Source organism: Hippichthys cyanospilos, chromosome 6 (genome assembly GCF_059441005.1).
Source record: "Hippichthys cyanospilos isolate Australia breed blue-spotted pipefish chromosome 6, RoL_Hcya_1.0, whole genome shotgun sequence".
In the NCBI taxonomy this organism is placed as follows: Eukaryota; Metazoa; Chordata; class Actinopteri; order Syngnathiformes; family Syngnathidae; genus Hippichthys; species Hippichthys cyanospilos.
Window position 1 is genome coordinate 10674512 of NC_142374.1, and position 26337 is coordinate 10700848.

Here is a 26337-nt window from a genome sequence, read left to right on the forward strand (position 1 = left end):
ACAAACATTTTTAACCCCTCGAAAATTCTCCCAAATACTGATACACCTCTGATATGGGGTCATTTCTGACCAAACTGGAAGCTGTTTTTAAGGTTATGAGTTTTCTCCAAATGTACCGGTTACACTACACAACATGCGGGGTTGATTTTTAGCCACTTCCATTCACCACTTCCAGACACAGGATATAAAGTCACTGTTTAGAATGTGAGGTTATTTCACTTTTAATCCAAAGGGCATTAATGATTTATTTATTTATTTTGTCTTTAGTTGCCACGTTACCAGTTGAGAGATGCAGCCATGTCGGTTTGACATGTAATAAGGTCAAGGTCATACTTCAAATACCTCCAGGAAGGTGAGCAACCAAGATGAAACGATTCAACAACTACTGGATGACAACAGCCAAAAGATGTATGCTAGCTAGGGGACAGCATTATAAGGTAATTTTATGACGTTACAGGAGAAGCTGTGAATGGAGCTTCTCATCTTCTCGGGACTGCAGCATCGACAGAGCTGAGAAACCGTTTCACACGAGGAGGCAGATGACGAATGGAAGGACAGTTATTCAGAGAGAAAGAAAGTGGCCATGAATCATTCAAGTATAGATGTACGAACACTCCAGTATACTGCAGGCGATTCCTATTAGGCCGAGCTGAAGAGCGTAGCAGAGAGGAGAGGCACTGAGACGGAGATAGAGAGTGACAGCTTATGGGACTTGAAGACATGCTGACTCAGCAATGTGTGAGAGAATGAAGACTGATGGTTTTAAAAGGCGTGAAAGTTGCTAGTCTCTTGTTGGCCGTTTGTCCGCACTCACTGGTATATTCACCTGGTCTGTTCGACATCCCTAACTTGTCATGCTGTTTTGGGCTCTCAAGGAATGGACGGGAACACGTTGGAAAACAGCATCATTGAAATCTTTGAATGTCATGTTCTATTAAAGAGGTGAACATATAAGATTTTAGTTCACAACGGTATCATCACGCTCACAATGAAATTGACTAAAGCAGTGGTTATTAACATTTCTTTAATGATGTACCGTCTATGAAATATTTACCGGTTTGGACAGACTTAGACGATTTTAAATAGCCGTGATTTCTACAAGCCGCTTATCGTCGATGACTACATGGCACTAACCTGTAAAAAGAGAGCGAAAAGAGCCTAATTTACAAAGCACACACAGATGCCGAAATGTGTCACTTAGTAAGTTGCTAAGCAAAACGAGTTTCGGCGTGTCGGTGGGATTTGCGAGTATTTAATTGAGCTCATATGCATATTTGGCAAAGAAATTGTACTCCACTATGCAAATTAGCCTTATTGATAAACATCGCCTGCTTCACTAAAGTGAATGCAAATGGCAAAAGGCAGTTCAAATGAAGCAAAATAACAAGGAATGTGACGTTCACGAACAAATTGAGTTTTTTGAACAATGGGAAGTGAGTCTTTGTAAGAAGCCGTTCAAACCCCCAATAATCAATGCACCACCACTTAAAAACTTAATGCATGAAATGAATTCCAATGTATAACTAATCCAAGTGTTTATATGACCAAGAACACAGGATTTAAAAAAAATGCAAAAAAATACAAATAAGCTGGAAGAGCCAGTCTTTTGAACGGCTCTTTTTAAACAACAGCTCCTGAATGGAATGTTCCCGTTAAATAGCCAAAAGTCCCATCACCACATATAACTGTTGAACCTGTTGAAAGCTGGTGTCAAATTTGTTAACCTTGGCGTGAGGCTGACATTACATGAAGGAATCAAACCCAAACATTCTGAATGCTTGATGTCAACAAGTACACCGTCAGACATCGTTACAGAACTACGGCCAATGTATGGCAGTTCTACTTCACTCAACTCTAACAGACAGTCTTGTTCTTGAATCTGACTGACAATCAAAAATAAGCATTCTTATCTTTGACGATGCAGAATTTTTGGAACAGCTCGTGTATCAGGTTTGACTCAATTTTTTGCCCATTGTACATTTAGTTGCACTTGCAGTGCCAAGTCCAGAATGTGCGGTAAAAAACCTCACAAACTAAAGTGAGCTGAATGAACCGAAAGTTATAAAGTAATTTTAGTTTAGTTTCAATGGGATCACCTCGGGTACTTTGCAATTATACTTACAGAGAGTGGTTTTGACCTTCACACCCACCTGCTCTCTTTAGATTTGAGGCTGCTTCTGTGATATGAACACATTTAATAGAGCAAGCAATTTCTAACAGACTGATCATTGCTAAAAATAACACAAATACACACACACATCCACCCAGACACACACAAACACACGTGTGGACAATTTCCATCTGATACGTGTATCTTGTAACCTTGTCTCACTGTATAAAAAGCATAAACCTGTAATAATAATTAAAAAAAAAATCCCCCCCACGCATGTAAACACAATAAAAAGATAGTCTAAACCTAAATGACTGTAATTACTGTGTTCATTTTTATCTACACCAGTGCTGTGTGGGAGTTCACAACAACAGTCATTTTTATTTATTTTTTTTCACACATCACAGCTGCTCTGATGTTTAATCCAGTTTTCAATTTGTTGCTTCACTGCCTGTCTTGTCTAAAAAAACGGTAATATCTTTTGTATACAATGAATAACCAAACAAATTAGGATTCTGCCTGTGGGCCACATTCTTTCAAACAGTGACAATAAAGTCATCTCACTATGCTGTTTGGTCACATCTGCCACAGAGGCTGCCAGCATTCTCCTCAACAGCATAATGATTATGACAACCTTACTGCATTTATATAGATAAAATGCTTGCCCACTGCTGCAAGCACCCAAAAATATTTCACACAGTTTCAATTCTTTCAAATCAGGATACGCTTGCTGGCTCCTCCCATGATCTTTGTATGTTAAAAATGCTTCTTTATTTTAAATGTATTCAACTTTGACTATCTGATAATTACATATTAGTATTGGTAGTAGTGCAGATTACATACAAGATACCTTTGATGCATCAGATCCATGGTCAATTCCCCGTTCACTCAGCCCTGAGCTGTCACAGCGTAGCCACCGTTTGCCCGTAATCATCCCCAACCCTCAACGAGTTAAGCAATATGTAAAAATAGTGTCAAAAACAAAACGAATGGCAGTGGTTGTTATGTTAGAGAGACTTTGATCCGCTGCTAGCGCGTTGACACAATCTCCTGTCTGACCCACCCCCCCAAACCAAAGGAATTATTTTGCGTGTGAATGAAAATAATTCCATGTTTTTAGCTTAATACGGTATTTTCAGATTAAGTTTGACCATGCCCACAAGAGAAATATTAAAGGGGTTCCAAAAAATGCATCTTCCAAAGACTTAAAGTGATGCTATTAACATTGATAGGTCGTTTTGGATTTGTGTTCTGCAGAAACCGCTGTGGGGGAAATGGAACATTCAACTTTGAAGACAGTCCTCCGGGTTCAACATGTACCCGCATTGCAAATGCACAAATTGTGTCTAAACAAGCTTCACCCTGGTGTCCCATTGCTCCATTACTTGGGTTCATTCGCTCTAATCAGAGCAACTTGCTGCTGGCTAATGCAGTAGCTTGGTTGAGAATATACAGGATTATGGATTCATTAGGATGTTGCTATTTGGTATGCACTGCGTCCCATCCCTATAATTGGCCATACTCTTGCTGAAAAATTGGGTTGTATGCTGCAGTAAGAAAGATTCAATTCACAAACAAAAATGGTATGTCACTTATGCCAAACATTACAAAAAAATGGTTGCTAACAGAAACCATAGATGGGGCAGCATCTTTTTTTCTGTACAGGAGAGGCCAAAGTTGCTGAACAGCAGTGACCTTGGTGCTGATGGTTGGAGGAGCTGCTGATAGGGGAGGGTGAAATTAAAGAGGTAATGCATCACTGGAGCGCTTCACTCCTCTGAATATATGCTGAGAACATGACAGAGACAGAGGAGCAGTACATCTAGTTAAGTACATTTGGGTTCATTGTTCTCTTGTTCTAATTTGACACATTCTATCTGCCTCATACACAGTCTTATCTCACTCGCTCGCTCGCTCGCTCACACTCACTCACTCACTCACTCGCTCGCTCGCTCGCTCGCTCACACTCACTCACTCACTCACTCACTCACTCACTCACTCACTCACAATATCAGTACAAAATCCATTTTTCCTTCCAACCTCCATTTTATTCTTTTGTTGTTGTTGTTTGTTTCAATATTATTTAAAAGAGAAGTTTGCGATTTTCAATGAAACTACTTTTTGGAATATTTGTCAAAGCTGGCGACTAAAAGGTAAGAACAAAAAGTGAGAACTAGTACACAAGTACAAGATCAATATTATTGATTATTACATTATATATTATAATCTGTGAAAAAAAACAAAAAAAAATACACCTCTATTTTTTTGAAGAAACCACAATGCCAATGGATGTGTACCTTTCACATTTGAACTGTTAAGATACCCAGTAATGTTAGTAATATTATATCATATCGTAATATTATATGTAACTAATTACTTTGAAATGACAGTAATAATTAATAAATAATGCATTACAGTTTGAAAGTAACTTGGCCAACACTGCTAGGGACACTGGCTTGTTGGTGCCTATCCCAACAAGCCTGTGTGTGTGAAGGTGATCGGGTCTGATAATCAATTGTTGACCTACTGGGATTGAGAAAACACATCGGTGGAGCAAACTATTTAATAGGGTTTACAATGGCAGACACATCATCAATGAGCGGCCTTCTTCCTCTTGAGATAAGCAGGTATAAATCAAAGATAAAGTGACTTGAAAACAGAGCTCGGGGGGATGGTGATTGATAAAAGACTGTTATTGGAGACATAATAACAGTGTGTCTAAAGGTTTTCCAATCAAACAAGTTGACCTTCATCAGGGAGAAGACTGAATCAAAGACAATTTGTGGCTTTGACAAATGACATGGAGCTATTACTGGACACATGATGACATTTCCTAATAATATTGAAAAAAAAAACAACGTATAATTACATAATGGATTGTGGCAACTGAGAATTTTCCCCAGTCATGTTGCTCCATGTCACTCCCGCTCACGTGCACAATGCATACACATCCAGAACTGTATGTGCATACTACCCAAACAACTTGCCAATTGTCTTGCTTAGAGAAGTCATTCACACATCTCAAAATAACACTGCTCCTGTAGTATGTAGTGGGAGAAAACTGCAAAGTCCACACCACATCATAAAACACAGTCATAATTAGCCCCACTTTCTAACAAAAAGCAACAATGAATTTCTTCACCAATCAGCTGGTGCCTGGTGGTAAAGGGCTATTGTTTATTCAAGTAGCTTGAATAAAGACAGCAAAGTAACATATAAGGTTAAGTTATGGTAGAAATATGGTTATATATTTTGAACTGTCATTTAAGACAATTACTGTCATAAAACTGCATAAAATCCCCAAATTTTTCGGTTCTAGTTTACATACAGTACCTGGTAGATACTGCAGTAAAAACTGGTAGTTTCACTACGATAAATGCATAAATCGACAAAATATTACAACATGAATACAAATATGATTTTGGAAACACAAGCAGGTTCATATCGCGCATTAATTTGCTCAAATACCCGCTTCAAGCTGTAGCTAGCCAACCATAGTCCAAGAGCAAAATAATTAGCACAGCTGGGCCTCATTAAAAGTTATTTAGGTGGAGAGTAAATTGACCTTCATACGGCCACATTTAACTGCCCTGCGGCACAGCCAGTGCCATACTGTAAATAGTAAGGATGGGACAAGAAACATATCTTACAAAACCAGATGTCTCACGACTCAGAAAAGTGAGTCCACGAGAACGAGATAAGATTTTTGCAAAATTTGTAATATATAATAAGTTCTCCCATAAATCTTCCAGTTTTCACAATATTCCCTTCTTATTGAGCATGCTGCAAGAAAATTAATGATCTAGTTTGCAAATGTAAATTTAAATAGGGGACCCAGGCTCATTTTTCAGCTACAACTGAGATTTTTCCACATAATGAATTAGTTTTAAAAAGAAAAAAAATCCATACAGGTCCAGTTAGCTGTAATCTATGGCCTGTTTGTTTTGCAGAGGTTAGAAACCGTCTTTAATGTATGGCCTGTTTGTTTTGCAGAGTTTAGAAACCGTCTTTAACTTATCTTCTAATGTTTTACCATCCTTTTCTTCAACTGGAAAACCAAAATTTAGCCACATATGATTTGAAGGTTATTGTAACATACTTTGCTTCCCCTGTAGGGATGGAGATATTGAGACTTTGGGTATTGATTAAATTAGCACCAATAAAAGTTAAAGAAAGAAAACAAAAAAAATTTTTTTGTCATGTATCAACCCACACCAAATTATAAGCCACCGTTTGTAACATCAGATATTTACACAGAAAGGTGGTGCATGAATGTTTTTCTTTTTTTTTTTTTTTTTTTTTAAAGGGCAGCACCAATATATTTTCAATCTATCACCAACACGCTCACATTGTTAGAATACTGCACCAACACAACAGTCACACATCCGATTGCCTTTACTCGTAAGAGTGCTCCTGGTGGCGAATAAAATAGCTGTTCAAACTCAAAATTAAAATAGTTTAAGGCAGTGGTTCAAAACGAACACAAAAAAACAAAACAAAAAAAAAAAACTTAAAACATGCCATCATTGTATGAGTTAGAAACTTTAAAATATCAACTTAAAACATTAGAACCTTTCAAACTTCACTTGTATTGGTCTACTAAAAAAAAACAACAAATAAACAAAAAGCAAAGTGTCCTCTTTTGGATCATAGAAGGGATCTGTTATCAAAAATAAGTTATTTAAAGTTAATTACTAATATATATTTGTCCACGAAAAATAATCAACAACAAGAGGTGGCACCTGACAAGTTGGGTCGAACCATTCTAGTGTGGGGGAGAATCTGGGTTTTTAAAATAATAACATTGAATAACCTACTGAATTTGTTTTATGAACTTATATTTTTCTGGAACATTGGATTAATTCTATAATTATTTGTACAGTGTTTGTTTTATTTGAAATCTCGAGTACCCCATGGAGCTCCTTCAAGTACCCCCAGGGGTACTCGTACTTCTATTTGAGAACCACAGGTTTTTGGGGAGATTACTCCCTGTAAAACTGCAGAAAAGAAACAGGGTTCAAAGCGTGACGAAAAAAGTAGTGGCTTAAAGTCCAACATTTCTAGTAATATTTCTTTTTCTTTTTTTATGGGGGCTTGGTGGAAAACAAATATACAACACAAAATACCAAGAAACACAAACACATTGTTTGGATAATCAACATTTTTTTTTTGTTGAATTAAAACTGAGAAGTCAGGCAACTTCCCAAAAAAACGTTTGTATTTATTTGAATAGGCTTTCTCAAATAAAAACGTTTAACAGATTTTTATTTATCAACCTATGTCTTTTATTGTCATGTAACAATGGGGGACAGTGGCAGAGTGCAGATTTTAGGACTTGCGACTTTATTCTCTTATTCAATCATCTTGACTTTTCTCATGGCCTCCCTGGCAATCGATTTTTATTTATTTATTCTTCAGGGCCTCAATTTTTATTTATGTTTTTCTAAGTTTTGGAAAAAAAAAACCTTTTCTATGGTGGGCATAGTTTGGGCAAAGACAAATCATACTTTACAAAATTGCTCAATTTCACTATCAATATATCATTTGTCAATTGGGCGCCAGAGGTACATTTCATTGCTTTTAATTCACCTATTTACATGTCCACGTGCACACACAAAGGACTTGGGAAACAGAACAATCACACACACACACAAATAAAACTTAACACCAATTTTAAGAGTTCAAAAATGTTTTCACGTGTGAAAGTTATAAATGTGTACAATGTCTATATGAATAACAGCATTGCATGCATTGCTGGAGCAATAAACTTAATAAAACAAACAAACAAACAAAAACAATGATATGCCCTTGCACAGCAAGCCAATCGTCAGGTGCATTTGGGCAGCAGCAGCTCACTTTGACATTGTAATTTAAAAAAGTAACATAAAGGTTTGATAGTAGACATCTTTAGAAGTGTGAAAAAAATCCTAATTTGCATCATCACTGTTAACAGAAAGTCTTGATGTTGCAGTTTTAATAGAGAATTTGTAATTGTTTGATTGATTTTCATTATGTTTAATATTTTAAATAAATAAAACAAGTGCCCCATTCATATTTCTATTTTTCCGCATGCAGCCCTCAGAGGAAAAATCTTGGAGTGACTAAAGCTGACTGATTTATGACTTGATTTATAACTCGCCGCACCAAAGTGAAGCAACTCGATTTTCTTGTTTTGTGTTTTTTCCACAGTATCTTGGTATTTTCTTCAAATTCCATGATTAAGAATTGAGACTTGATGCGAACGGCAACTTCTCACCGATTATTTTTGAACAAATTAATGAGTAAAAATGATGATGATTATTATTATATAATGGTGTGTTGTTTGTTAACAAGCGAGATGGTTAACGAGCAAGATTTAACTCCTGAAAAGCAGTGGCTTTTTTTAGTGGAGTCAAGCCCTTTATATAATTGTATAAACCCATTTACAGTAAGTCACTATAAAGTAATTTGGCAGAATCTTTTAAAACACTCTCACAGTCATTTTTTCAGTGTGGGGTCAAGATCAATGATCAAACTGGGTTTAACAGGGGATACCTAGCAATCCATCTACTGTATATCAAAAAGAGCGATGCTGCACCACAAACCAGTGACAAAGCACTCGATAGCTAGCTTGGGGTTAAAATACATCAATACTGATGACGCAAAGGCCTACCTGTCATCTGTCTTTTAGTCCCAAAGGGGAGTGATGTTCTCCCTGATAAATAGTCTATGCATACAGTTATACAGTTATACGTTTTGTGCAGTTTGAATTGATATTTCAGCAAATGATTGACTTTAGAGTGATTTGTTGACTGGATGCGGAAAGACAACTTAGAAAAAAACGAAATATGACATGGCTATAGCATGGAAAGGTTCATGTGTCTTCTGCGCCTCACCTAACTGTTGACACCGCAGAGAAGGAAAAACAGTTCATCGGTACTGAGAAACTGTTGGTCCATTGGTGACGAACCGACGTTTGGCCTACATAGCGTCGAATGATGCAAACATTTTAAAAAGGACAAACTAAGCCCGCAAGAACAATTTATTTTGTCTATCATTTTAATTAATCATTGTACTCATCACCAACTGTCACTTGACCACAATCGTTTATTACCTAATCCAGTTGAAACTTCTAAACTACTGAGAAATGTTTAAGGTGCCATATACATGGGAAAGACTAGCTCCATGCTGTTGCATTTATAGGCAGCAGGTACAATTAGGAGAAATCATTCTTTAAAGGTTGGCCTCGAGTGACACTTTTTGCTGTTAGCAAAAGCTGAGCATAGCTGGAAAATCATTGTTTGCGTGGGTTTCAGAGGCATAATTTCATGTAATGAAATGCATAATGCACACACTCTAGCTCTAAGTATTCATTTTACAGACAGATTTTACATACATCATGTATCACATACATACATGTATCATTTTACATACAGTACGGGCCCTCCAGGACTGGAGTTTGACACCTACTGTATGCCTTCGTGGATGGATTTATTGCAGTCAAATGCAATGGAACTCAATAATCCAATGCATAGCGCATGCTAGGCAGTGTGATGTGGTCATAGTGTGTTTTGTCATAAATCTGCCTACCTTATCATGGGAACAAAGTGATTGAAAGTAAGGGAAGGTTTTAAATTTAAGCTACGACTTGTAGGATGACCAGAGGATTGTTATTTTCTTGGATCAGTTGTTTTGTTTGGGTTTGTTTTTTTAGGGGTGGTGGACTTTGGTGATGGTAGACCGTCGATAACAGTTTGGATATAGTTCCAAAACACGATAGGCCGTTGACGATGGAAAGGGGTCCACGTACCAACAGCACTGTAAATGAGGGACCAGCAAAAAAAATGTTAAATGCCAACTGCTGAGACACAATATACGGCACACAGTAAATATTTATAATATATAGCAATACAGTATACTATATTGTGGGTTACTGTATACATGAGGAACAAAGAGCATAATACGGTATGAATGCCAGAGGGTGTCATCAGGAGTTTTAGTCTTATCATCGTATTCCCTGTGATGGGGTCTAATCAGAGTAGGCTATGCAACAAAGCCATGGGAGTAGAGGAGCAATTGTTGGGGCTGCTGAGCTCATTTCAGTTTAGCTTAATGGGGGAAATAATGAGCTTACAGCTCACAGAGATGTGTGCCTATCACAGCTCCTCCTTGACATTGCGGATTCAAGGACCAGTGAGCATTAAGCTTCAAAAATGACAGGAGGAAGTAAAGATAAAATCCTTGGAATTCATGCACATGGGCTTGAAGTGTACTTCAATGGTGCATTCTGGTCATATGTCCTGAACACAAAAGCAATATGCAATTTCAGCTTCTATTACATTAAATATACCACAGAAGATTGGACTAGGCTATAAGGTATCTACTACTTTACTGCAACTGTTGAAGACGTACCCCCATTAAGTACGAGAAAAACAACTCAGCAAATCTTTGACAAGCGCATGTATGTTTTTGTGAGCTATGTTACAGAAACACAACAAACAACAAACAGCCAGGCAGTGAAAAAGTATTTCGCTCTTCTCAATAATTTTGTAGAGCTTCCTTCTTTAATGTGTAAAATTTTCAAATGAATGTAAATAACGTAATTCCCCCCAAATGGAGGACGCACACGTGTATAGGACGTACCCTTCATTGTAGGGTCGAATTCTGGTACGCTCTATGTTACCATATATAGGATGCACCAAAAGTTTGGCGACAATGTGAATATTATAGCAAAACCAAATAAATCCCATCTTTGTAAATTCTTTCTATTTTCTTATGTTCATATATGCAAGTTGTATTTGTGGCGGTTTAAAATAAGTATGTTTCAGATTTCCCACATTGTGAGCAGTCAGTCAATGCCCCGCTAGTCTAACGTTGAATGCGCTTGATGCAGTTGTTTTTCCTTTTCCTTTCAAGTTTGAATTAAGCAGTAAAATGCACTATAAATACGGTTTTGTAACCACTCACAATCGAACAAAGCTTTACCGTTCAGCCATTTTGAAACAAGTGAGTCCGACCAATAGCAGACCGCCATCTGTGTGAGGAGACGCCGACAAATAACAGACAAGAATTGTAGTGACGCGTTACAGGAACAGCAACTGAAATTAAGTGTAATGATTAAACGCGCCTGCAGATGGCGATGAAACAACGCAAATACAGCCAAGCCCCTAGGGTCATGACAGTTGCGAAACGGGAAAATGTCATAAAGAGGGGAAGAAAAAACTCAGTATCCCACATCGTATCATGAAAATAACGTAAATCGGGGATGTTGTAACATTCGGGTCCACTGTAAGAATCTTATTGAATCCTTTATGTAGCTGACAGATCTATCTTCCTCGAATGCTGTCGAATTAAAAAAAATAATAAAATAAAATTTTTAAGTTACTGTTCAAAGGACGCCTTCATTGGCCTTCATTTTTTGGGAAAAATTGTGATAAGGTTACATAAAATACATGTTCATGGTCCTTTTAGTTATTAAGCATAATAATAATAATAATAATAATAATCAAAACTACCTGGCCCTGTGTGGACAATTATGCACTATTTATTAATAATAGTATAATAATAATTAATAAAAGTTTCTAAATGATTCTGCACAAGCCAACCTAAAAGCACAACTGTTAATGAACTACCTCTCAGGATTAAGTCTGCTTGCTAATTAAACTGTTATCAAGGAGTTAATTAAGCACACCAAAAGAAGGCAGTACAGTTTTGTGCTTGTAAAAGCAACTGGATGGGCTGTACCATGTGCATTGATTGTGTTGCAGGTGTGAGTGGAAAAGTGTGAGTGGCAAAGTGCTCACTCTCTGCACTCAAATACACAGTTTCTCATATTAACCCAACGCTAACATTACATTAAACTGGGCAAAGATGAGCCCAAATGGGCGGATAATGTGCAAGGTAACCAATCAAATTTGAACAAGTGAGAGTTAAGTGAACTTACAGAACAGCAAGAATGAATTTGTAATGCACTTTGTGGTGAACAGTAAAATTGTTCCAGAGGTTAAGCACAAAAGATAATGTGGCGTAGTCACATTTACATATGAAAGGACTGAAGCCATGAGCAGCTTGCAAAGTCCTCAATGATCCGTTGCTGATGGAAAGTCATTTGGCCAATTAGATCGTTAGTTACAAGGCTCACTGGAATCATTGACCAGGTGTATTCATATTTTGACAAATACTGCCCCCTGTCGGACAAATAGCAACGCCTCCAAAAAAAAATGTCCAAGTAAATTGTTCATCCTCCATTCACTTGCTATTAAGCAATTTCCTGGCAAGTTGTTCAGTTATTTATATATGTAGTTAAATACTTTTAAACGTGATGAATTAATTCCCAAATTATACAGTACATACACAGGTACGGTGGAAAATATTCAATTTGTGTTCATGTGCAATGCAATACCAACTGTATTAATATTGATGGTAATAAGAAGAAAAAAATCAAAGTGTAGCCTACACACAACCTACCACAGTATTGACTAATAACCCTGAATGCAGCACATTTTCACTTGAATTCAGGACATTGCACAAATGTAAATCTGCAATAGTTCTCAGCCTTCTTGAAAGCAGTTTCTATCTATCTGACCAGTATCTGATCTTTTGATGGCAGTGTGAACGACAGATACGATTTTCGTCAAATGCGACCCAGGCCACTTGAGTATGCGGTAGTAAATCCGATATGTATCCCATCTTTTGACATGCGACTTCAGTCTGAATGGTCAGGTCGCATTCATCCGACTTGCACATACAGTAACAAACAAGTGACAAATGTCACAATTCTGCACTCAAAAAGGTGCAAGCAGGATGGAAAAAAACCAAAACAACAATAACCGTCTAGGCGAAGACTACTCAATGAAAGGAGGCACAGGTCTCTTTTTCACTATTGCTCGGAGCAATTGGCACACTCTCTACGAGCGAGACGCTGGTAGTGCACAAAATGCCAAGACAAAAAAACCTCCTCCTTCCCCTCTTTAATTTACTCCTTAAAGGAAAGGTGTGTAAGATTTAGACAATTTCTCATTACGGACAGCAGGAGGTGCTGCATTTACCATTTTCCGTAGCTATAAAAGACATGGCAGCTTTGGAGAAGTGCCACCCCCCCATATAATATATTTTAATGATAACTAGACGTATGATTATATTCAAAACATACTGTTGGTCATTAAGAAGACATTCATTTGCAAGTTTTTGAAATTTAAAATCATTTAATTTATTCCCTTTTAATAAAAAAACGGTCTAAATCACACACACTTTCCCTTCAAATTTAACAGATTGAAAATATTCTGGCTTCACTATGACAGTCATTTCAACATCGCCAGGTACTTCAGTGGACACGGTAAGCTCGACCGCTGTCTGTGGTGTCACAATGTCTTCAATGTGGATGAGAGACAGTTAGGGGCAGTTTAGAGTTCAAACACAGGTCACAGACAGGCCACATTTTTTTGGAAACGTGAATGACTTCACAAAAAATCAGATATCACCCAAAAAATAAATAAATAAAAATTTAGCATTACGCCCAACAGTGTAAACCTAAGTGCCCTGAGATTGGTTGGCAATCAGTCCTGTCACGTAAACTTGGATAAGCTCATGCTCACCCACAATATCGTATTATTATGTTCAAATAATGTCAAATGCATAGCAAATTTCTAACTTAAATGTACTGTACAAGTTTGGCAATATTGACTTTACCAAGCAGAGGAGCATAGTGCTCCACGATTTAGAGGGTACAAAGTTCACTGAAACTGTTTTGCAAAATGCTTGGCCTGAATTAAAAAAATAAATAAACACCAGACATCTATTATGTGGCCAGGAGACAGAGACTGGCATACAAATGATTATGTGTGTTTTACAGATTTAGAGTTGCAAATACAGTACATAAAGTACAGTATGTGTTTAGTTCAATGGAAAGGATCAGAGAAAAAAAAAAGAGAAGATGAGAGATAGTGGAGGGAGCAGATCAGAAGGAGAACTGTCCAAAGTGCAGGGAACAGTGATTTTTGAGATGGTCAGAAAAGAAAGTAAAGATAGGTGAGTATAACATTTGGAAATCATGGCAACATAAATCTGATAGCTAAAGTTTCTTTGCATGACACTGGTTCCGATTAGTTGGACATGTTTGCCTGCAGAAAGAAGACAGCTCATTTTCATGAAAGGTTGCTCTGATCTATTCTCGTTCAGCGCCCACCATCCCCCATTTGTAGCCTCATTCAGTGAAACTAGACCTCAGAAGATCTTTTTACGAGGCAGGCATGAAGTTTAGCCATTAGTAAAAGAAAAAAAAACTTAAAGAAAAAAGATGAATTTCCCCAGTGTGTAGGCTTAAGTGTTGACATTTCAAGGTTTCTCAATGGCGCCTCTTTTGGCAAGAAGTAGCCATTATTTAACATGTGACACAATTTCTAGACGCTGCACTCAAAACATTCTAGTGACATGCTGTTTACCTGAAAGTCGGTGCTGCTTGGTGCTTACACGGTTGGTGTTGCGGACGGTGCAGCAGAGGTGCAGCATAGCGAACATAGTAAGGATCATCACCACACTCTGGAGCAGCAAAGTCAGCTCAAACTGCTTTCCTACCCTGTACAGGCAGAAGGAACCAAAATAACAGTGAAAAATGTGCACTGATTTATAACAGTAACTTTGCAGGAAAAAAAACACAATTCAAACAGCGTACACATTTTCAGCATGTATATTATGTAGCGCTAGGGCTGCGAATTATGCCCAAATTAATAATTGCGATTATTTTTGAAAGCATGATAATAAATCACGATTATTCATCAGTTTGGTCAAACATGTCTATTTATTGCTCTTATTTTTAAACAAGCAGCATATAAACAAGGCTTGATTCTTACAAATAATAATGCCACACTAAAATAAGTAAAGTAAGTAAGTAAAACAAATTCACCCAAGACATGGCAAAAACTTGGCACACATGGCAACACAGCTAGTGTGAGTGCAAACCAAGGAAAAAAACAAAGCCTACTTAGAACCAAGCACATCATTTACATTTAAGCAAATTTTAATCAATTCACAGTGAAAATGTCACTGTCAGTCATTTCAAACTGAATTATTCCAATTTTCAGATTTTTCACAATGGGTCTCAATTGACAGCTAGCACGGTATATATTAGGAATCAGGTGAGAAACTCAACGCCATTTCACACTGGTTAATAATATATTAGAGGAAGAAAAGCAGAAACTTTTGTCATGCAAACATGTGGGAAACATTGCCCGCTGGTGGTAGGATGACAAAGTGCTTGGTTTCACATGTACGGTAGCCGACTTTTTAAATGTTAATATTGCCGAGGATCATCTCAATTAATCGTGGCAGCCAATATTGTGATCGCGATGAATATTTCATAAATTGCGCGCCCCCTATATAGAGCTAATCAGTGGTGGCGAAACCAAAGATTTTTGAATCTCTGAATCAATCTGAAGCATCTATCCATCCATCCATTTTCTATACCACTTATCTTCATTCAACTGGGTTTACAGATTTATTTACATACATTATTCTTGTTAAATTATTATTACTTTCTTATTATAAAGTTTCAAATATTGCAAAGATGTCACAGTCAATTCCACCAAATATGTATCCTTACCAGAAGAAAATTCGCAGGATGTTGGCTATGAGCAAGACCAGACATACTCTGGTAGAGAAACCCTCTGTATTGCTGCTCCTCTGGATCTCCTGGTACTGGGGCACATAAGGCAGAGCACCCCCAAATACCATGAGGCAGGACGCCAGCCAGGACAATAGCATCCATGAGCCCTCAGTTTCTTCCTCCTGCAAAACTACTTCAGGATTCATCGCACAAGGACAGGATCAGCTGTGTCCAAGGAACCTTGAGAAGAATAGATGTCATGAGGAGTGTGTGAGCATCATGAAAAGGGTCATAACATCGTCAAATATAAATATATATTTACTTTCAAGCCCCCTTTCAACTCTATCCATATATATATATATATATATATATATATATATATATATATATATATATATATATATATATATATATATATATATATATATATGTGTGTGTGTGTGTGTGTGTTTGGGGGGGTTCCCTGTATGTACAAAAATTGTAAGAATGTGTTAATAGCAAAAGCAACTATGTTGTATATTTAGGAAATTGAATTGAATTGAGGAATATGTATTGTCAAAGTTAGAAGATTATAACTTTTGAAGACTTTTGCATTATGGGAGTCCAGGCTAAGCCAATTGTCGAAGTCATTGAAAGCCTTGCAAATGTGATAAGTTGGCTGCTCGCAGCACCCTGTTTGCGAGTTGCTTGTGAAAGGATTCAAGCAAAAACTGGGGGAGACGCATGATAAAACTTTGGGTTTTCAATATGTCCATAATTGACAATATTTCCAGTTTTGAATGTCGGTAAATGAGCCCGGCGTGGGCTAAATTTAACACCTATAGGGTGTACCTCTTGACTTCCCATTTGCAAGCAGTAAGAAGGGACAGCAGCGTGGCATAATGAAAGTCGTCATGTCTTTTCTTTTGATATCACACATCAAAAAGTCAGAGCTGGGTAAGAATTTCCCCTAGGGGTCGAAAGTGGCAAAAGCAAAGCGGGTGCCGGACCACGCTAGTCGAAATTTAATAAAAACAAATAAAAAAATCCAATCAACACATTCTTTTTTAAAGTAAGGTTTTACGTATCCACCTAAATTGATCAATCATTATTACTCTTTTCCTCAAGCTGCACAATTGCTTTCATGAGTAAATGTAAAAATGACTTGGATTTGATCCCGTAATACAAAAAAATGTAATATTTGGTTAAAGACTTAAATAATACAGTATCAAGATGTGAAATCTGAACTAATCATTGAAACTTATCGTTTTATGTCATTACAAACATACGAGTCCAGCGTTGATTCGGGTGGGGGCTCATGGTTGACCCCAAAAGGGTTGGATGTAGGACCCTGAAATGTGACCTCAGCTCATGATGGTCTTCAAATCCATAGTTTCGAAGTGTTTGGGCATGCAGTAAACTCCCAGGTGCTTTTGTGTTCTTTCCCCTGTAATTACAACTATACCTTTGTGTTAGTGTCACTTCCCAATAAGATTAATGACACACTCTTTGTAAACTGTGGTTATTGCAGCTTAAATTGATGCTCTGTCGAAATATGAAACTCACTCACTGTCAAAGACGCCTTTTGACAAGCAGTGAATGAGTTCAGCATAGACTGGGAGGACCCCTGGTTCAATTCCCTTTTTATGTATGCATGTGTATTAATATAGCATGCTTGGCAAAAGTGTTCCTGAACTTGGTAGTGATTAGAATTACAAAGCTAGTGCCAAATGCCACATGCCTGAAGTTTTTTTTTTTACTCTATTTTTATCTCCAGAGTTTCATCTGCTGGATCTGCTGAGTAACTGCTGAGAATGTCTCAATGTAACCGAAAAAGTACTTTTATCTGGATCTGCCCACAAACGGAATGTGTTTTTCTTGAGCTGTTAGCCATCAATCAAAAACGCTCTCTGGAAGTGTGTTGTGATTTTTGCGGAATTATTCTCACGTAGAAAACGAAAAAGAAAGCATTGCGTCTTGATTTAAAGGTATGTCTTGTTAACAGATTTTTCTAAACGAGTCCATCAAACTGCAATACGTTATAGACTACTGCCTTAGGGCTGCCTCACCGTTGCCAAAAATAACTAGAACGGAACGGGGTAAACATCAAAAGTCTTTATGCGAGGTGTTTATATGTTATTGTGAAAATGAGAAACTGATTGCCTGATGCAGAGTGAGTGTGTCACATTCACACCAACGCTGACTGACAGAATACTGCTGACTACTGCAGGGAGTGGCTTTTCTACTAGTTGCCTCGGCATGATGATGCATTTCTGGCCTCCTTTCTGTCAAAACCTGACATGCTCAGGATTCACAGTAAATATTACCCATTATGACCAGTGACAGAATTTACACACCCCTCAAATGACAGAATTCATTCTAGTGTTACTTTAAAAATGAAACACATCCAGCAATTTAAAAAAATGTTTATGGCGCTGAAGTCTACTTTAGAATATTAACAAAGCCAGTAGACCACAAAGATGAGGCAAAAACTGGTGATCTGTGATTTTTCAGTTAAAAGTGTGCTGTGTGTTGCAGTCACTACTGTCCAATGTGAGTTTAGCCCTGAGAGCACGACCTCATTGTCTCACACAAAATAAGGGAGCAGTGTCAGCTGACAAGTCACACTTTATGGCTTTAGAAAGAAAAAAAAAGCTAGTTCAAAACGGTCAAACGTTAGAATACAAAAACTCCACAAACAGGTTTTTTTTCTGAGACAAGCCTTATATACTTAGTACAAAAATAATACATGAAAACATACATGCGTAGTTCACTTTAAAATACAAGTTCAATAAGCATTGACTTTATACAACACTGACAGCATAGCGCAATAAACATATTTTTAAAGGGTTTACTTGGTGTTATTCATTACACAGAAATAATCCTACAGTCCCTCCCAACCATCACAATATAGTCACCTGGAATGTACTGACTGCTTGAAATTGTTGCACAGTCAAAGTATAACTTCGTGGGGGTGGGCTACTGTGATGCAATTCCCCAGTGGACAGAATTAGTTTTTGGACGTGCAGAAAAGCATGAGTTTGATATACTGTTGGACACACTGATAAATTACAACTTACTAATTTTGGTTTTAATATGCACAAAAGCTGAGAGGCGACGTACGGCTGAACAATTTGGAGCTTTTACCTGTTGACTTCATCCAGTAGTTTTTGCGACCAACCCCAGTGGGTACAGAGGGAGAGAACCCAAGTCGGAGTCTCTTGACACCTCCAGCTTTAAAATCTAAACTCTCGCGGAGGAGGCCAACAAGGACGCACCCGCATGCGCGCAATCATACACGCTCCTTTTCTGAATACCGAACATTGTAGTCTCAAAATAGTTTGTGCTCCTAACATTCCGGTCGCGCACAAAACACGAATGCAGTTCGTCCTCGGAGGGTATTTGCGAGCCCTCGGCGCTCTCTGAGTCAGAGGTTTCAAAGTGAAAAGAAAACTACACCGATACTGTGCGTCCCTCTCCTAAAAACGCAAAGTCCCACATTCCTTTGAGTGGTGCTGCGAACTCTCGCGTGACTTTGATTTTTAGCAGAACAGCTGACTGCGCGCTAACTTGAGTCAACTGATTGCTAGCAATCTCGAAGACAACATCGTTTTGTGTAAACAAAAAGCGTAAATTTAGGCTTTTGTATATTCATTCACAGCGCAGAATGGCTGAGACCGATCCCAAATCCGTGCAGGACTTTACAAATGTGGTAAGTCGTAAGCCTTGATCGCAAGCTTGCATTAGCTCCATCAGTTTAGCCGGAAGCGGCTAACGAAGTTGGCGATCGCTGCTGGCAAACCAGTCTTTTAAATTCTGTGTCGAACTGTCACCTTGGTTGTTTATAAATATATGACGTGCGTTCTTAATAATGACGTTATGCAGCGATCACAAAGTGCTAGGGAATCGTGTTTGGTCTCCCTGGTTATTAGTTTTTGTTAATAAACCTGGTGCCCTTTCCCTTGTAAATGTATTGAATCATAATTTAGAACCTCTGGAAACAGTTTTGTAGTTTTAGTCCAACGATTGTCATGGAGATTATTCTCTAAATTAAAACATAGACGTTGTTCCGCGATTTTTCATACTTTATCAATATTTATACGCAAATTTAAATCACTTTACTGCAGACTGGCACATTTTGATGAACACAATCATGTGTTTTATGAAAGGTAAAATTAGTTATTTCCCACGGTGTTTTTTTTTAATTTATTTTTACATTGTCAACGTAATGTGCACCTCTGCATTTCATTTGCGGTTTTCTCCTTCAGAGGCACATTTATTAATGGGTAACTCCTATTAACTGTGCAATTGCGGCCAGCGGGGGTTACCCCATAAGATTTCACCTGTGGTGGGTCTCCAGTGGTTTTGTGACAGTTGAAAAATGGGAGATGGTGGCACCTCCTTGAAGGGGGTTCTGAAAAACACTTCCACTGTATTGCACAGCCCTGAATTAGTGTAATGGAAAAGTGACCACTAGGATAAAGCAAGGCTGTTGCAGCGTGGAACTTGTAGAATGTGAAATACCTTTTAAATGACTGCTGATTGTTTTTCAGGTCCAAACCTTGCTGCAACAGATGCAAGACAAGTTCCAAACCATGTCTGACCAGATCATCGGAAGAAATATCCAATCATTTCAAATGCTCATTAGCTAATACCTTCATTTTACTGATTGCTAAGCTCGTGTTTAAGAGCAATGATTTAAATGGACATCCTTAAGATTTTCTATCTAATTTGTAGAATTGATTGCAGAGTATGATAAAGGCAACGGTTTAACTCCATCTGAGTTATTGATGTGGTTTACCTTAATTGCTTCTCTACTTGACGAGATGAGCACACGAATTGATGACTTAGAGAAAAATATTGCTGACCTGATGACCCAGGCAGGGGTGGAAGAAAACGGGGCGACACCTGAAAAGCCGAAAGAAGGTCAAGGCTCCTCATGAAGGTGACATTTTTTTTTTATCCACCAGGATTCCACCTTTGGCCACAATGCAATGTGAAATTATAGCTATTTTAAACCAAAATGGCAAACTTTAAAATTCTCAATGGGCTTTGTCGCCTTTTCTGGGGTCACTTTGAATAACAACATGGCATATTTGCACAATGTGCTTACATTTCTGAACAGTCATAATGAACAGTGAACATTGTGTGTTATTTTTAAACGTGTCTGGCCCATTCTGAGTGGTGTTCGGGCATCAGAATCAATTAGTTAACACTAGTAAATGGGAATTTTGGGTTCCAATAAGAGCTCTAATCTTAAAAAAAAAATAAAGTCAAACCTGAGTATTAGAGAAAGGAACATCCAAACTGAAGAGGTGACTTACAGTCCGATAAATAGTGAGGGGTCAATAGGCACAAACATGAATTTGAACTTCTCTAATGCACATTTGCAGATAAATGCACTGACCAAGGCAATGTCATGTTATTTTTGTCTTCCTTACAGATCCAAAGACAAACAGCCTGATTGTACGTACTGGAGCAAGTGGAACCCAGTTCGGAAAATTACAAGTTTCTTGTGTGATGTTTTTTTTTTTTTTTATATATATATTGACTGTTGTGACACATGGTTATGCTTTGGTTTGAATACAAATAGAACGTTATTTGCTAGAGTAGTGTTTTGCCTGTTAAGTTTTAGCTGTGCAAAAATACAAACTAGTGGAGTATGTGCACTGACAGGGATGTTCTATGTCGTAATAGATTCTTGTGAAATGGAATGCTGGCTGATGGAGACACTGTTGCCCAGGCCTGTCATGACGTCACTTAGCAGTGCACACCAATGGGTTTAGAAAACAGCCTTCCAAAGACAGGAAATTAACATCTGACGCCTGCATTATTTGACAGGCAACTGTTCATGAGCCGCAAGATGCATTCCCTCTTAACATATTTTCTTCTATTAAATATATTTAATAAAATGTTGAATTACATAGTATACTGTATATTTGGTACTAGGTGCTTTTAAATCTAATTATGAGGTGCTTTTTGTATAACAACTATTTTACAGTACAAATTAACTGCATGGTACACGTTCACTCTGTATAGTAGATAATCCAAATAAACTGGGTGTTAAACTGAAAGACACTTTGCATTTCAATGCACAGTAGCTAACCTTTATTCAAATAAATGCAAAAAAAACTGTACAAACATAATATGACAGTAATGAATGGAAGTGCCAAACAAAGCTAACCTTTCTAGGAAAAAAAAAAAACGCACAGTCACTAATCATGTCACAACACTGCAAGGAAAAACAACAACACATGAGAACATGTTTATGAGCGTATTAGTCTACTGACTGTAAAGATGGAAGTCCTTTGTAAAAATTGTTTGAAGTGTAGAGTTAGAACTCAAAGTCACTATCTGTCATGTCAATAGCCCAGGCAAACTTTTCTCTTTGGGTCTTGCTGTAGATTTTTTCAAGGGGTACCCCCATTCTTTTGCACCTGAAACAAGTGGATAAATACAAATATTATTAAAAAAAAAACAAAAAAAACAGGTAGTTTGACAAAGCAACTTCTTTTTAAAAAAAAATTACGTTTAGAGTGCATCATGTCTTACCCCCAAATGTCTTATCTGAAAAGCATTTTAGAATTGGTATCCTTCCGACTCATTTTACAGAATCAAAATAACAGGACTGTAAATGAGCCTGGTAGCAGTGTGTAATAAACTAGAGAACACATTTTAATCACAATTCATACAATTTCACAACTAGCTCCGAGGTTAAACCGATTATATTAACCATAATAATTTGCGGTGGTTTGTAATGTTTTACAGTGATAGAGAACTGCATTTTGTCATCTTGCTGTCCACTTAAGTGGTTGCTGGATGCACTCACCAAGCCACACTGATGCGTGGATCCAAATAGTTAAGCTTGGAGGTACCCAGTGCAATCTGCTTGTTTTCCTCTCGATCAGTGGCCTGGACCTCCAGCTTCTGAATACCTTCCTTACAGCGCTTCACAGCTGCTTCCTTCTTCTCCACCAGTCTGAGTATCATAGAGACAATTCACTAAGATACTTTTATCATTTTCAGAGGCATTAGTCCTGGTAAAACAGTGTTTATGATGTGTTAATACCCGATAGAACTAATGGGAAGCAAGTCAAATCGACTATGAAAATCAGATAGGAAGAACTAAAATATACAGTGAACCTTTGCGTATACCTCCAGGTTATGAAATTCACATTGTTTTTTCTCCCCTTAGGACAGGGTTTAAAAGGTTAGAGATTAGTCTAAAACAGAAAAAAAATAAGTGTATCAACGTGCCCGAAACAAACAAAAGATGAAAATTCCCATTTTATTGCAATTACATTTCACATGACAAAAACAAAGCCCTGGCATCAGTAAGAGGCTTAAAGAACTGCCCAAGGGACCAAATTGTGGCAAGGCACAAATCATGCCAAGGTTACAAAATCATTTCTGTATCACTCAAGATTCAAAGGAGCACAATGGTCTATCAGCGGTCCCCAACCACCGGTCAACTGGTACCAACTGGTCCGTGGTGACATTACACACACCCCCGGTCCGCAATATAAATCTTAAGCGTTGACCGGTCCGTGGTGATAAAAAGGTTGGGGACCGCTGGTCTATATAATCCTCAAATGGAAGAAATTTAGGACATTAAGAACTCTTCCTAGACCGACTTCAGCCAAACTCATGGCAGAAAGCCTTGGTGGGAGAGGTCAAGAAGAACCCAAACTTAGCATTATGGCTAAGTGGCCCGGCGGAAGCCTCTCTTCAGTGCAACATACATGAAAGTCCGCACAACGAACGTCTACCGAAAAAAAGCCAGGTGTAAAAACCTTGATGCAGCATTCCCAAGAATGCTCATGGTTGTACTAGCTCAAAAGAGTGATTCTACTCAAACGACACTGTACATTTATGAGGAACAAAATGAACTTTTTTGATTTTGGCAAATGGCTGGAATGACACGAAACGTGAAAAATTGAATGCTGTCTGAATACTTTGCGTACCCTCTGTATGTATGAATAGAAATACGTACAACTGCAACTTTGGGTCTTTTGCATTTGATTGCTTCTTAGCTTGCTTCAGCTCTGTCTTGGCCAGGGCCAGTTGTTCTTTTCTGGCATCAATCTGATGAAATCAGACAGATAGATGTTATGATACATAAAAAATCATAAAAATTCCAGGACTGGTGAGACAAAGGATATTTTATATCCAAACAATAAATTGTCCCATTCGAAGTAGGGAGGTTGCTTCTCAACCAAGAAGGGTCAAATAATAAGAGCATGAGTTTTGTCACGGGCATGCAGTCACAAGTCTTGCGTCTTCTAATGTCCTCTTCACAAAGGCACTCTGTTTAGACATGCTGATGTTTGAATGTTTACCCCACATTGGAAAAGAAAACTGGCAGTCATTGTCGGTCCTGGAACTTTTCTGAAAACTCTTAGATTACAGCCTGCTTTAATTAGGAGAAATTCTGTAACTCAGGCGAATGAGTAACAGTTGATGTCTTTTTGTCTAAATTAAACAAGGATAGTGAATTGCAGCACTTGTGACAAGAGGGAGAGAATTTTTTTTTTTTTTTTAATTGAAATGCCTGTAAATTACACTAGAACAACATACAGTACCTTAGCCTGAAGGTTGGCCATAGACTGCTCAAAGCTCTTTGGCGGCGCCCGCTGATGATTACAAAGAATTGCAACCGCTCTGTTCGCTCTGTTGTAGCACAGCAGTTTCTCTGCAACACTTTCCATTGAATCTTTGGAAGGTGAAAAAAAAAATGCATTCTGAGTGACAGTACAAAAAAAAATGCATTCAAACAATTGTGATGGACAACACTATCAATGCTTCCTCAATGACCCTGCTCTACTGAACTGTATGCCTACAAATACATACAAGCATACAGTAGAGTTGCATATCGTACTGTAGGAAGAGTACCTTTACTTGTCAAAAACTTACAGGTGAAAAAAAAAATATTAGCATGCTGAAAATAAAGAGTAAAGTACTTAGTGGTACTCACAATTTGTATGTTATATATCAGTATCTGTAACTATGCAATATGGCACAGATGTTCAGATTAGTTGTGGCATTGGGAACAATCATCAACAATCATGAGCTCATCAATCATCTTCTGCTTATTCAGGGTCCCTTCTCCTCCGCCACTTTCTCCAGCTCCTCCGGGGAGAACCCCAGGTGTTCCTAGGCCAGCTAAGTGACAGTCTCTCAGCTCTTTCCTTACCAAGACAGACTGGTGCAGAGTCAACATTGTCCTGTTCCATCCCACACTCATGAACAAGACCCCAAGATACTTTAACTCCTCCACTTGGGGCAGAAACTCCCCCTCGAACCAAAGAGTTCGCTTTTCCGACTGAGGACCATGGACACGATCTTCTTCATCCCAGCCGCTTCACACTCGGCTTTGAACCACTTCAGTGAGAGTGAGAGAGGGCATTTCTCCATTTTCCGACTGAGGACCATGGACAATGATCTTCTTAATCCCAACCGCTTCACACTCGGCTGTGAACCACTTTAGTGAAGTTTAGAGGCCATGGCCTGAAGAAGCCAACAGCACCACATCATGCAGAGATGCAATGCTGAGTTCTCAAAAACCTGCGCCTAGAAATTCTGTCCATAAAAATAATGAATGAAATTGGTGACAAAAGGGCAGCCTTGGCAGAGTCCAACCCCGACAGGAAAAGGATTTAACTTACTTTCAGCAATGTGGACCTAACTCTGACATTGGTGGTTGAGGGACCGAGCAGACCATATCAAGGACCCCTTATGATGAGAGCAATAAATGGACTCAAGTTTCCCTCGCCCGGACAGGGGTTACTGGGGGGCCCCCCTCTGGGGTCAGGCCTGGTGGTTGGCTTATTGGTGGGTGCCTGATGGCCGGGCCTGCAACCATGGGGTCCGGCTGGGTACAGCTCGAAGAAGCAATGTGGTTCCCTCCTCTCATGAGCACACCACCTGTGGGAGGGGCCAAAGGGGTCAGGTGCAAAGAGAGCTGGGCGGAGGGCAGCGGTGGGGACCTTGGTGCACCACTCTCCGGCTACTACAGAAGGTATTTCTTGGGACATGGAATGTCACCTCTCTGGCGTGGTCATATCATCAGATTTGTGCCCGCATGTTTTGGACACTCAGATGGTGAGTTGGCTCCGATGGTAGGAAAGGATGCTGGTCAGACCCAGCAGACCCAAACTTATCGTGAGTGTCTGCTTTTAGAAGTGTCACCTGTCAGAAGACGTTTCAACTCCCATCTCCAGCAGAATTTCTACGATATTCCAGGGGGGGCAGAGGACATTGAGTCCGAGTGGACCAGGTTCCGCGCCTCCATTGTCAAATTGGAGTTGTGGTCGTTCAGTGCCTGTCAGGCCTAAAATGCAACTAACTCCAGTCTCTGTATCAAGCTTAGACATGGTGCATAAACTTAAAGCAACAGCTGGCCACAGTTGACAAATTGCCATACATGAATTATTTAAAAAAAAAAAAACATATATACTGTATATCAACTTGAAAAATCCCGGTCTTAACTGTGTTATTGTGATTTTGTCGTAACTTACTCGTATTTTTATTTGCACTGATTATCTGTACTTTGCACTGTAAAGCCCTTTTAACTGGTGCACTCTAATTCAATGTGTTTTAATTAGATACTGTATGTAGCTCTTTGCTTTCAAGCAAAAGTATCGTGAATGGTGGGTCTTTATTCTTACCT

General features: G+C 38.5%; 3 protein-coding genes across 11 annotated transcripts in view; 1 reads left to right on the forward strand and 2 right to left on the reverse strand.

The window, feature by feature from the left end:
• The window catches only part of LOC148422126 (solute carrier family 66 member 2), a 46288-nt gene extending 26912 nt beyond the window's left edge, over positions 1 to 19376 (reverse strand). The window contains exons 1-4 of one of the 4 annotated variants that reach the window (XM_088416393.1): positions 18816 to 19376; positions 16958 to 17127; positions 15687 to 15929; positions 14530 to 14663 (exon numbers count right to left, since the gene is read on the reverse strand). In XM_088416393.1, coding sequence (XP_088272519.1) covers positions 14530 to 14663; positions 15687 to 15895 — 343 coding nt within the window. In that variant the 5' untranslated portion in view covers positions 15896 to 15929; positions 16958 to 17127; positions 18816 to 19376. Of the gene's footprint in view, positions 1 to 14529; positions 14664 to 15686; positions 15930 to 16957; positions 17165 to 18815 lie in introns of those variants that run through there. The other 3 variants (XM_088416395.1, XM_088416392.1, XM_088416394.1) reach the window with 3 other exon arrangements.
• Positions 19190 to 21742, forward strand: hsbp1b (heat shock factor binding protein 1b). Of its 2 annotated transcripts, XM_088416397.1 has the most exons (5): positions 19190 to 19380; positions 20222 to 20288; positions 20487 to 20613; positions 21112 to 21134; positions 21366 to 21742. In XM_088416397.1, the coding sequence occupies exons 1-3, from the start codon at positions 19336 to 19338 to the stop codon at positions 20609 to 20611; spliced, it is 237 nt and encodes a 78-aa protein (XP_088272523.1). In that variant the 5' UTR covers positions 19190 to 19335; the 3' UTR covers positions 20612 to 20613; positions 21112 to 21134; positions 21366 to 21742. The 2 variants fall into 2 exon arrangements, with proteins under 2 accessions (XP_088272523.1, XP_088272522.1); XM_088416396.1 differs by having other exon boundaries at positions 19192 to 19380; positions 21112 to 21742.
• A 13-nt stretch (positions 21743 to 21755) lies between these two features.
• LOC148422128 (DNA topoisomerase I, mitochondrial) overlaps positions 21756 to 26337 on the reverse strand; it is a 28825-nt gene continuing 24243 nt past the window's right edge. For all 5 annotated transcript variants that reach the window (XM_088416386.1, XM_088416387.1, XM_088416385.1 and 2 more), the window contains 4 exons: positions 24251 to 24381; positions 23662 to 23753; positions 22498 to 22647; positions 21756 to 22105 (listed from right to left, as the gene is read on the reverse strand). In XM_088416386.1, the coding sequence (XP_088272512.1) occupies positions 22003 to 22105; positions 22498 to 22647; positions 23662 to 23753; positions 24251 to 24381 (476 nt within the window). In that variant the 3' untranslated portion in view covers positions 21756 to 22002. The remainder of the gene's footprint in view (positions 22106 to 22497; positions 22648 to 23661; positions 23754 to 24250; positions 24382 to 26337) is intronic.